Source organism: Malus domestica, chromosome 03, assembly GCF_042453785.1.
Source record: "Malus domestica chromosome 03, GDT2T_hap1".
NCBI classification, from domain to species: domain Eukaryota; kingdom Viridiplantae; phylum Streptophyta; class Magnoliopsida; order Rosales; family Rosaceae; genus Malus; species Malus domestica.
The window spans coordinates 23,670,859-23,683,959 of record NC_091663.1 but is presented as its reverse complement, the minus strand read 5'-3'; the positions used below and the strand labels follow the sequence as shown (position 1 = coordinate 23,683,959).

Sequence of the window (13,101 nt, the reverse complement as noted above, 5' to 3'; positions counted from 1 at the left end):
TGAGTCCTCCATATCAAGCAGCAGGAAAAATCAAATGGTCTACCTGCACCAAAACATCTTCCAACACTCATTTGGGATATGCATTAGATCGATCGGCTAATTGAATAATAACACCATCATTTTTAAGCTTTCCTAGATTCATAGATGCATAAACAGAATATGGCATGACATTTATAGATGCACCTAAATCTAACATAGCATGATCAAACCTCGTATTGCCAATAACACAAGGGATAGTGAAACTACCTGGATCTTTGCATTTAGGTGGTAACTTTCTTTGCAACAATGCAGATACATTCTCACTTACGTGTACCAACTCTTTCTCCCGAATCCGTTTCCTTGTTGTACAAAGCTTCTTAAAAAACTTGGCATACTTCGGGATTTTCTTTATGCATCAAGGAGTGGGATATTGACATGCACCTTCCTAAACGTCTCAAGAACGTCTTTTTCCTCTTCTTCGTTCTTGGCTTGCAAAAATCTGCTAGGAAAGGGTACATCCGGAGGAATAACATTAGAATTAACTTGAATTGTACCTTCCTTACCCTTATTGGCCGAATTGGATGGCTTGGGTTGTTGCGGCAAGGATTGCTCAATCCTTGCCGTGGCCTTTGCTTGCTCTTTCTCTTCTATTTGCAACTTCTCGTCCTCCTTGAGGGCAGGTTTGGATGGTTTTGGCTCGGTTCCTACTTCTTTCCCACTTCTTAGCATGATAGCCTTGGCAGTTTCGACTCCTCCCCTCGGATTGACAACAGTTGAACTTGGCAACTTGCCTTGCTCTCGAAATTGGCCCATGAACTCCGTAATCTGCCCTACTTGCTTCTCCAACTCATCCATCCTTTTGTCTCTATTTTGCATACCATGCGCCATAGAAGTTAGTAATTGAAAAATCTGATCATTATCAATGGATGAACCTGAATTGGTTTGGGTAGGTTGTGCTTGAGGTTGTGTGGGTGCAAACTGCTTTTGATAGAAACCCGGGGGTTGTTGCCTAAATCCGCTTTGTTGTTGGCCTTGTTGGGGTTCTCGCCATTTGAAATTTGGATGATCACGCCAACCGGGATTGTAGGTATTGGAAAAGGGATCACTCCTTTGTTGGTATTGCTGCCCAAAACCCACGGCATTGAGGGTCTCCCACCCTCCGTTCTCAATCAATTGTGGGCACTTGTCCGCAGGGTGTCCTTGCATGGAACATACGCCATACGCACTTACATTTTGAACTTTTGGCCCTTCCACAACCTGAGAAAGCAACGTAGTAAGGTTAGCCATTTGATTTTGAAGTTCGGTTATGGCACTTACCTCATTCACTTGGTGTTGCCGTGGGGTGCCTCTTTGTCCAACACCTTCGTATTGTTGAGCATTCAACACTCGATTGGCAATCAAAGTCTTTGCTGCCATGGGGGTCTTGTCCACCAAAGCTCTTCCCGTCGAGGCATCTAGCATTTGACGTTCAATTGGTAGAAGTCCCTCGTAGAAGTATTGTAGAAGAAGCTCCTCCTTCATTTGATGCTGTGGACAAGAAGCAACAAGAGATTTAAAACGTTCATAATACGTAGGAAAAGACTCACCTTCTTCTTGTTGAATTCCACTTATCCTTTTTCGTAGGAGGATGACTCGAGAAGTTGGGAAAAACTTCTCTAAGAAAGCTCGTTTCATGCTCTCCCAAGATGTGACAGTTCCGGGAGCTAATTCATACAACTAATCTTTCGCTTTCTCCAAGAGAGAAAAGGGAAAGGCCTTCATCTTCAATATGCTCCCATCGACGTTAATTGGAGTCATGCTTGAACACACCACCTCGAACTCTTTCAAGTGCTTGTTAGGATCCTCCATGGACAACCCATGGTACTTCGGAATGTGGTGTAGCAAACTTGACTTCAACTTGAATTCTTCGGTCTTTCCTTGGGCAGCTGCGGGGTATTGGATGCATAGGGGGGCGGCATTGTCCAATCCCGAAGTCGAAAGCTCCTTGATTGTTCGGTTGTCCACTGCCATGGCTTGTTCTTCTTCACCCACTCTTGCCGTGGGTTGCTCTTCCTCAGACTCAACTTCGGCTTCTGAATTTGAACTTGATTCACTAGGTTCTGGATTCTTCCTTTTTCGTCTCAATTCTCGCTCAAAATCGTCGTCAAAGTCCAAGATGTTTTCATGAATCGGATGAGAACTCCGAGTCATAAACTAGTACCTAAAACAAGAAAACAAAACAAACTCAAAATCTGGAACGAATTAAAACAGAAATAAAGCAATCCAAGGGATTAGCAAAGTTGCTAATCCCCGGCAACGGCACCAAAATTTGGTGTGAAATATATAAGCACACAAATTACACCCTCTTTTTATCAATTGCAGCAAAGTATGTAAGTAGGGATCGTTCTAGACCAGGGATTAGGAGGGATTGCTAAATCACTTGAAAACTTACTCAAATACGTAAAAACAAGTTTAAAACACTAAACTAAACTCAAAGAAAGCAAAACTAAACTCTAAAACACTAAAACAAACCTAAAGACTCAAAACAGCCCAGAAACACTCAAAACTGCCTTAAAACCACAATCTGGGCAGTTTTAAACACAAACACAAATTTGGACGAAAATTGGGTTTAACTTGACTCAAGACACTTAAAAACACAAACTAACTTGACTTCTAGCTAATAGGACTCAACAAAGTAAATGGGGATTGATTTTGGACGAATTTAAAAACAAAACAAAACTTTGTAAACTAGAGCAGATTTTAAAACGAATTTGGTGAAAGGGAATGGATGGAAGACTAGCTAAGGGGTTCTTCTCCACACATGTTATACTTGCATACAAAACAATTTCTAATTGCAATTCAATAAACCATGAATACTCAACACTCCAAGTTAATTAGGTCCGCTTAAATTAACTTTCAGATTTCCCTAGTATCAATGATTTGGACGGAAAAAGTGCATCGCAACCAAATTATTCCTCAAAAGTTCCCTACATGAAAGCGCATAATAGAGATACAATCAAAGATCATTACGTTCAATGGAAATCATAAGTATTGACGAGGCACTCGTAACTATGAAAGCACATGAAACTTATGCCAAGAATTCACTTAACGCAATTGTGATCAACAACTTTTACTACTTATGAATATAAGTTCATAACGATTAGGTGAAACTCCCTTACATTCTAGCATCAAACTCATGCATGAAAATTAAGTGTGCACTCTCAACCAACATACACAAATCAGTTTTAATTCATATAGATAAGTAAATTGAATCCACAACTTATGAAACGCAATTAGAAGTAATCAAATCATATAGCAAGCATAATCATGGTTTCGAATCCCCCCTAGCCATAGGGGGGTTTAGTTCCTCATACGTATGAAACAAAGAGTATAGAATTTAAACATTGAAATCAAAGGAAAGGAAACACCTAAAACTCCCAGCAACTCGGACTTGAATGGCAAGCACGCTCCAAGGTTCCTCCTTCTCTTTGCCACGGCACTTGGACGTTAGACAGGTTCTTTGGGTTATTTAAATGGTGGAGAATGGATGGGGAATGGGTGATGGCGTATAGGGTTGATGGGGGGTACGGCTAGGGATGATTTTGGGCAGAAATTAGGGACTATGGTGATGGAAAGGTGCGGCAGAAAGCAAGGATTGATTTCTGGCATGAATGGTTGTGTATGAGAGGTGGTGGTTTGATCTAGGGGTTGATATGAGTATATATAGGCACTTAAAACCCTAGGGGAATCAGATATGGACTTCTAGAATCCAAATCCACAAGGAAAAAGGCTAAGAAATCAGAATTGAAAGGGGAAAAGGGGAAGAAGGTGCAGCTAGATAAGGAGAGGAAGGATAAGGCTTCTAGAATGCCTTGCAAGGCAAGGAACAAGGGGTTTCTAGAAGGCTAGGTGCGGCACCTTATGGGGAGTGTTCTAGAACCTTCTTTTGTCTCTAAAAATGATTAGGAAACCTTCAAAATATCTGGAACTTAAGGCCATCTAGGTTTAGGAAAGTTTAACCCAAAATAGGAAACTTCTAGGCTTAACTTTCCTACTTCAAGTAGGAAACCTTGTTTAAGTAGGAATCCTCATTCTTCTAGGAATCCATCTTTAACTATGACTCCTCCGTCGATTAGGAATCCCTCTTCAATTAGGAATCCTTCATTGATTAGGAATCCTTCTTCAACTAGGACTCCTTAAATCTTCAAATCTTCATTCTCGTCCATTCCCTTAGCTCCAAGTATGTGACTTCCATTCCAAGCTCCATTTTGCTCCAAAAGGCTCCAAATTGCATCATTTTATGTAATATGCCCTTAAAACCTGAAAACACATGAAACTAGCTTAAAAGACTACTTTAAACTAAGAAAACATAACGAAAATGCATAAGAACTAGCTAACTAAGGCGCATAAATACGCTTCTATCAAAAACTGGGTTAAAGAGGATAAAACTTTGATTTCCTCCAGTCATCCTCCCCCATAAACGATTTTAGTCAAAACGGGTAATGCCCAAGTACCAGCTACTCCATTTAAACTCCCTAAAGATGATGCCGGCGTTAAGCCAATTATTGAACAAAATAATTTTTCAAACCAGAGTTTACAAACCATTGGTAAACAATTAGACAAAATTGACAAATTGTCTCAACCAAAATCAATTCACAAAGAAAAACCTCTGCTCAATTTCCCAGAGTCATCATCTTCCAAAACAACTGCTTTGAAAACACTTTCAACTAACCAACGTATTGATCAAATGCTACTAGCGTTAGAAAAGACAGTTAATGTCTTACAATATCAGATGAATCCACAAAAGAAACAATTCCTTCAATCCAGGATTCAGAAAATAAAACTGAAGCAGATTCCATTACAAAAGTGGAAAAGGCTTTCCAAAATCTTGAACTCAAGTGTATTACGCATCGAAAAGTCAACCCAACCTCACTTACTAAAAACTGGTATCCCAGACCTACACCCCTAGATATTCAATTTGAAGAACGAAATATTCAAAACCAATTCTCTGTATCATCTGACAAACTCTATGAATGGAATATAGATGGATTGTTAGAGCAAGAACTTCTCAACAAATTACAACACATCTCTATGATTGCTAATAGTTATATTACCAATCATAATCTTACTCAAACACAAGTTGTCGACCTTTTGGTCACCAGTTTTACTGGAATACTTCATTCTTGGTGGGAGAAACATCTCACTGAGCAATCACGAAATGAAATAAAATTTGCAATTAAAAAGGATGAAGAAGGATTACCTATTTTTGATGAAGTCATTGGACAAGGTGTCCCTGACGCAGTCAACACATTACTCTTCATAATCATAGAACATTTTATTGGAACTCTCAATAATGTCACTTCTAGAATACACGACCAACTAAGTAATTTAAGGTGCCCAACCTTAAGCGACTTTAGATGGTATAAAGATGTTGTTATGTCAAGAGTTATGCTCAGAGAAGATAGTAATCAACATTTCTGGAAAGAAAAATTTATAAATGGATTACCAAATCTTTTTGCTCATAAAATCAGAAATGTTTTAGTCAATAAAGAAGGTGTCATACTATATCATACCCTTACCTATGGAAACATTGTGAACATAATCCAAAAAGAAGGCTTGAAAATGTGTATCGACATGAAAATCTCAAAACAAGTTAATAAAGACAAGTCAATAGCTAAATATGAATTAGGAACGTTCTGTGAACAATATGGATTACCCCCTATTTCTCATTCAAACAAAAAGAAACGGTCAGATACTTACAATAAGTATCCAAACCGGTATCCAAACAAATACTCCAAAAAGAAATATTTCAAAAATAATAACAAAAGTTTTGAAACTAATAAGTTTTATGAAAAACCTAAATCAAACAAATGGAAGAAAAAGCCTTTCGGCAAATCTCACTCCAAAACCCAGGACCAAAAAGGAAGATGCTACAAGTGTGGTAAATTTGGTCATTACGCAAACAAATGTCGAGTTAAGAAAACTATCAATCAACTTAAACTCTTTGAGGAAGAACATAATCAATGAATCCAAGTTTTGGAATTAAAATATACTGACAATAGTCAATCTGAAAATGATTTCAATTCATCCTCTTCAGACAAAACCTCAAGTACCATGTCATATCCAGATGTTAAATTTGGATGTACCGATGCTTGTTGTAATAACAAAATTTCAGTTTTAAATAAACAAGAAGAACAAAAAGATCTTCTTATATAATTAATCAGTAAGGTCGATGACCCAGAATTAAAGTCTTTTCATTTGAGAAAACTTAAAAAACTAGTCTCTAAAGAAGAAACTAGTACCAGTCAACCTCAATCATCTCAAAAGATCAGTCTTAACACAACACTTGAACGGTTTAATAAACCAACGAAAGAAATTACTGTCAAAGATTTACAAAGAGAAGTAAATCAAATAAAATAAAAAAATTAAGTTCTTAAAATCTGAGAACTTAGAAATTCGCACACAACTCACTAGAGTCTGAACTCATCCAATCACCAAAGAAGATGATCAACATGCTTCTTCTTTTTTTTTTTCTTTTTTTTTTTTTTTTTTTTTTTTTTTGGAAAACCTCGACGGTACGAGGGTAATTTTATTGATAACGAAAAAACAAGGTACACCTAGTCAGGGGGGGACATAAACCTTACCCCTCCAAAAAACAGAGATAACAAAAAGGAATACACTAGAAAGAAGGGGGGACATAAACCTTACCCTTCTAGAAACAAAAAATGAGAATGATACAAAGAAAAGAGGGGGGGACATGAAACCTAACCCCTCTAGAACCAAACATGAAGGTCTAAACCTGCAAAACAAATCAAACAACACCATAAAGATAGGAGAAAAAAAGGAAAGTGAGACAAACCTGGATGCCGACATGCACATTAATTTGAGAAGCGGTAACCAGGCAAGCCAACATAGTCAGAAAACAGAGTAGCACGAACCGCCATCGGAGGAGAATCATGCCATGTTAAAGATGGAGAAGACAAGCCCATGTTAGCAAAATTGTCCGCAACAAGATTTCCTTCTCGATATATGTGAGATGCGTAGAAAGTCATTTTCTGAATGCGATCCAAACAAATAGACCATTGCGTATGAAGAGGCCAAGGAGGATCAAAATCAGATGATTGAAGAGCAGAAATAACACTAGAACTATCACTTTCCAACCAAAGACAGTGCCAACCCCGCTGATAAGCAAACTCAATACCAATAATAATTGCTGATAACTCTGCAAAAAAAGAGTTGCAATGACCAATCCGTTGACAGAAACCTCCGAGAAAACGACCATGGCAATTCCTGAAAACTCCTCCACATGCAGCAGGACCGGGATTTCCTTTAGACAAACCATCTGTATTAAGCTTAACCCAAGGAAACCAAGGAGGAGACCAAAGGACAGGAAGAATAGTAGGAGCCTTGCGAGGGATAGGTTGGATCCCCAAAGAATAAATGATTCGAGTGTCAAAACCCTGAGAATAACCAGGAATAAACTTCCCACCATGAACAATCGCCGAATTAATAGACATGCAAAGACGATGAAAATAGATTGGACGACCCTCAAAAATAAATTTATTTCGAGCCTTCCAAATAGCTGAAATAGTAGAAAGACCCGCAAAAATCCATAGATTGTGCAATTGTTTGGAAAATGGCTTACGAACATATACATCCCAAAAAGCAACCAAAGAATCTGGAAGAGGTAAAGATGTACCAAATTGACATACTAACCACCTCCAAAGTTGCCTAGATATCCGACATCCAAAGAAAAGATGAGCAGTAGATTCTTCAGAATTATGACATAAACAACAAATGGATGCCAAAGAAATACCACGTCGTTGTAACGCATCTTCCGTAGGAAGTTTATCATGAAAAAGCCTCCAAGCCAAAATAGATAGTCGTGGCGGAATAAAATGTTGCCAGATAACCTTAGCCCAAGCACAATCACTATGTCTCATTCGAATAAGGTGATAACCAGAAGAAAAAGAAAACTTCCCAGTAGGTGAGGGCTCCCAAATCAATTTGTCATCCTTAGCATTTAAAGGCAAAGGTAAACGTAAAATCTGTTGCACAATTGAAGGGAATAAATTTGAAAAATAATCTGGCAAAGACCAACTTTGTGCTTCAATAACATCTGAAACCCGAGGAAGAACCTTAGGTGAAATGACCGAAAATAAAGAAGGACTAATAATAGGCTCATCCAACCATTTGTCAAACCAAAAGGAAACTGACCTCCCATCACCAATAATCCAACGACTATTATTATTCAAAATAGGCAAAGCACGCTTCAAACCATGCCACACAGAAGACCGTAAATAGATATTTTGATTTCTGTAAGGCGAAAGAGGAAAACGCTGACGAGCAAAAGAACCCCACAAAGAGTAAGATTGTAAAGCATCCCATCCAAAACTAAGCAAAGCCGTTAAATTCAAAGAAGCTAAATCACGAAGACCAAGCCCACCTTCTTTTTTAGGTCCACACACCATACTCCAATCAACTGTTACCAATTTTCGGGAAGATAAATCCCCTGACCAAATAAAATTCCTTGCGCAAGCAGAAAGATGCTTTAAAATGCAAGATGGCAATTGATAAACTGAGAAGCTATGGAGAAATAAGCTTTGATAAACAGACTGTACCAATTGAAATCGTCCAGCCATTGAGAGAAGTTTACCTTTCCAACCCGAGAGGCGAGCTTTAGCCTTGTCTACCAAAGCTTGAAAGTGAATTCTCTTTGGCTTACCGCGAAAAATGGGTACCCCAAGATAAGTGAAAGGAACAACACCCAAACGAAAGCCAAGATGCCTAGAAACATGAGCTTTACGATGGGCTGAGGAAAAGCCGAGATAAAAAGTACTCTTAGATGCATTAACAAGTTGCCCTGATGCACAACCATACTTATCCAAGAAATTTCGAAGAGAACAAAGAGATCGAACATTCCCACGACAAAAAATGAAAAGATCATCAGCATATAACACATGAGTAGGAGGGCAACAACCTCGCGGAGCTGAAATAGAAGTAATCCTTCCAGTAGAGAAAAGCGAAGATAAACTTCTACTCAAAGCTTCCTCTGCTAGACAAAAAAGAAGTGGAGAAAGAGGGTCACCCTGACGTACCCCTCGGGAGCAAGAGAAAAACCCATGCGGTGTGCCATTTACCAGAATTGAAAGGCGAGCTGACTGTAATAAAACCCGCACCCAATCCACAAAGATACTAGAAAAACCAAAACTAGAAAGCACATGGAGAAGAAAATCCCAGTTCAAAGTATCAAAAGCTTTAGCGATGTCGACTTTTATGCCTACATTACCTCCAAAAGCCTTTTTGTCCATAAAATTGAACCCTTCTGAAACTAGCCCAATGCAATCAGAAATACGTCTACCTTTCAAAAATGCCGTTTGTTGAGGAGAAATAATGCGAGTGGCAATTGGGCTGAGCCGATCAGCAAGAATCTTGGGGATAATTTTGAACAGAAAGTTAGCAAGAGCAATGGGCCGATACTGAGCAATTGTGGCAACACCTTCTACTTTAGGGATAAGCACCACAAAATTGCAATTGGCATTGGGATAAAGCCATCCACGCTTAAAAAAATCTTGTACAAAAGCAATCACATCTAAACCAACAATATCCCAGCATGACTGATAAAAGGAACCAGGAAAACCATCAGGTCCTGGAGCACTCGAAGGATCCATAGAAAAGACAACACTTCTAATTTCATCTGCTGAAGGTAAACAAGAAAGAGAAAGATTTTCCTCTTCACTAACCATAGGTGGTATTACACCACAAACATCCTCAATTCCAGTTGGGGTGAACGAAGAATTATATAAAGACTGATAAAAGTTTACCACATGATCAACAATAGCAGTATGTGAAGAGAGTACATTTTCACCATCTAAAAGATTTACAATCCTGGAGGAAGAATGCCTACCTCGAGCATAAGCATGGAAAAAAGCGGTATTACGATCACCCTCAGTGAGCCATTTAACTCGAGCACGGTCATGCCAAAAAGCTTCTTGCATCTGAAGAGCATCGAGGACAGCCGTCTTAGCCACAACTTCCTCATTAAACTTCTCTTGCGAATTCCCATCAGAAGAAATACTATTTTGGATATTCTGAAGTCTTTCTTTAGCAAAAGTGACATTTCTATGGACATCGCCAAAAACACTAGAGTTCCAAACTCGAAGACAGCGCTTAAGGGCCTTAAGCTTTTCCAACATAACAAACATGGGACACCCATAGACAACAGTTGATTGCCAACACTTAGCAACCAAACCAGAAAATTCTGAATGTAAAGTCCACATGGACTGAAACCGAAAAGGTCGCGGACCTCTAAGACGAATAACAGAAGCCGAGAAAACTAGACAATTATGATCAGAAACGATCCTGGGTAAAGCACAACAACTAGTATAAGGCCAAGAATGTAACCAACGTGTGTCACAAAGAGAGCGGTCAAGACGCCTCTCCATGTAACCACGGACATTCCAACCATTAGTCCAAGTGTAAAAAACACCAGTAGTATCCATATGAGTAAAGTCACAAAGCTCAGTAGTACTGCGAAAGTCCTCACATGAAGTTCGAGCAGGCAAGTGACCACCCATTTGCTCATGCGCTCCAAGGATAGCATTAAAGTCACCAATTGCCATCCACGGCATTGTAGTATTAGAACGGATATTTAAGAGGTCACACCATAAAACACGACGAAGAGTCGAGGTAGTAGCCGCATAAACAATAGTAAACTGAGAAAGAACACCCTCAAAAGAAGTCTGAAAAGTAACTTGTTGCCCTGAAGAAGAAATCACAGTAGGAGAACAATAGTCCGTAGAGTACAAAACCCAAATATTAGGCAATAAATCATCCCTGTTATTGATAGTAAGTAAAGAGAGACCTAATGAATTCCAATAAGCAGAAGGAATAGAATCAAAAGTAACCATAGGTTCAGAGATGCAAACCAAGTCAGGATGATGAGAGTGGCAAACATTAGAAAGCTCCGTACGTGTATCGGAATTACCAATACCGCGAATATTCCAATAAACTAGCTTCATTTGGAGGTAGAAATAACTTGTCTTCCTGCCCTTGTAACATAGGGTTCTTCTTGCCTACATGCATCAACTTTTTGGTTTTTCTTTTGTTTCTTTTGCTGGGATTTACTAAGAACTAGAGTAAAGTCATTTGAATCCTTCCCTGCATCCACAACATTGATCTCTTTCCTCAAACCAAAACCAGGTGGGACATCAACATCAACATTGTGGTCGATATTTATTTCTTCCGAAGGCACATCTCTCATCTCCTCTGAAAGAGTATCATTCAAGTTGCAAGAAGGGGAATCATTAATAATATTGGTTGGTTGTACCTTTAGAAGCTGTCTATCTGAAATTGTCTCTAGGTGACCATGAGGATCTGTTGATGAATCAATGACCTTGTCAGCCAACACCCTTAGCTCATTATTCACAACAGTCATTAGTATTTGATTCGCAAAATCGTTGACTTGTTCAGTATGGCGTTGCTCAAGAGAGCTACAAAGTGGGGCTCCCATATCATTATTAAGTCCAGTAGAACGATTATTGTGAAGAATTTCAACTGAAGGGGAACGTTCCATGTGTATAGTATCACCTGGAGGAGAAACAGTCTTAGCCGATGGTTTTGGACGATAAACTTGACGAGTTGGTGATCGTCCACGACGATGCGCCTCAACATGCGGATGCATCCCATCAGAATGATTACCCTTTAAATGCCGGCATTTGTTTGTATTATGGCCAATTACACCACAATGACCACAGGTTGGTGGCAAATTCTCATAAATAATATCAACAGAAAAACCATGTTGTTCCCGCTCAACCATAATAGTCGAAGGCAAATCAGCAGAAAGATCCACATCGACCAAAATTCTAGCATAATAACCATATAACTTTTCATGTGTAGCATGATCCAACTGGAGTGGGGTACCCACCCCACGAGCAATTTCCATAAGAATGCGAGGGTGCCAATACTCTTGACTTAGGCCATATATTTTGATCCATACCTGAGCATGTGTTTGGGGAAGGACATCACCAGGTTTGAAATCTGGTTGCCATTGAGACAGCCTAAAAAGACCAAATTGAAGTGTACAGGTTCCACCACCCCCCACACTCTTCTCATATCTTCTTCGCTGGAAAAGTGAAGATCAAAATAGCCCTTGCCAAGAGGTACCAGTTTCCATGAATTGTGAAGCTTCCATAAAGAAGCCAAAGCACTCTTGAGAAGCTCAGTCTTCATCGGCATCGTTCCTTTTTTTAACAAAAGCCTACCAATGAGGTTTGTTCGACATGAACGTAATTGTTCTTGATAAAGGTCCTCACTGATTTTAACATAAGTCACATCTCCCCGAACAGTAGGAGAGGGAAGTTGACTTAAATTAACTGAAGTTTCCACACCATTTGTGACAATGGCAGCAAAGGTTCGTGCTTTTGGAAGTTGTCCGGATAATTGACCAGTGGCAGTATTCAATTTGGAAGAAGTAGCAGAGAAGTCAAGAAATCCCCATGGGCATAAGGCAACGGGTGACTTGTCCATGGAAACCAAGAGATTAACCTAGAACAAAATGCATTCCAAAATAATAATATAAAAAAAATTAAATATAAAATTAGATAGTTCAACCTGTTGAAAAGTGTGTAGGTGCAACCAATTGTTGAAAATCCTTCAAAAGCAGAGTCTGTTGGTGCAGTATAGGTGCAGCAAGACCCTAAGAATTGCTTTAGATTAAAAACCCCAATTGCGGGTTATCGCAGTTCGCAAACAGCAGCCAATCTTCAACACCGAAGAGTAACCAGCGCAGCGAAATAACGAACCAAGACCAACGGATGGCGATGTGGAAGATTCAACAACGGCGCCGGGACGACGCCGCCTGGGACGACGCCGACAGAACACCGTCAAACCCTAGGGACACAAGCACGTGCACATCATGATTCAGATTCCTCATCTCCTACTGAAAAAGAATCCATGCCTAATTTAGTTTTGAGTCTTTTAGACAAAATGAGAATTCAAAAATGGTATTCTAAAATTACAATAATAATTGAAGATTTTCATCTAAACACAATTGCTTTGATTGTGCTGATTTAAATTGCATTCAAGAAGGTTTAATACCTACCAAATATTTTCATAAATCAAAAGAAATTCTTAGTGCTACAA

General features: G+C 39.2%; 1 protein-coding gene across 1 annotated transcript; it reads right to left on the bottom strand.

Annotated features, from left to right (window-relative positions):
• Positions 1–10,975: 10,975 nt before the first annotated feature.
• On the bottom strand, positions 10,976–12,195 carry LOC139194739 (uncharacterized). Its single transcript, XM_070819645.1, has 2 exons — positions 11,957–12,195; positions 10,976–11,822 (listed from the first exon to the last, which is right to left on the bottom strand). Exons 1-2 carry the CDS (start codon positions 12,193–12,195, stop codon positions 10,976–10,978), a joined length of 1,086 nt encoding a protein of 361 aa, XP_070675746.1.
• Between the last annotated feature and the right edge of the window lie 906 nt (positions 12,196–13,101).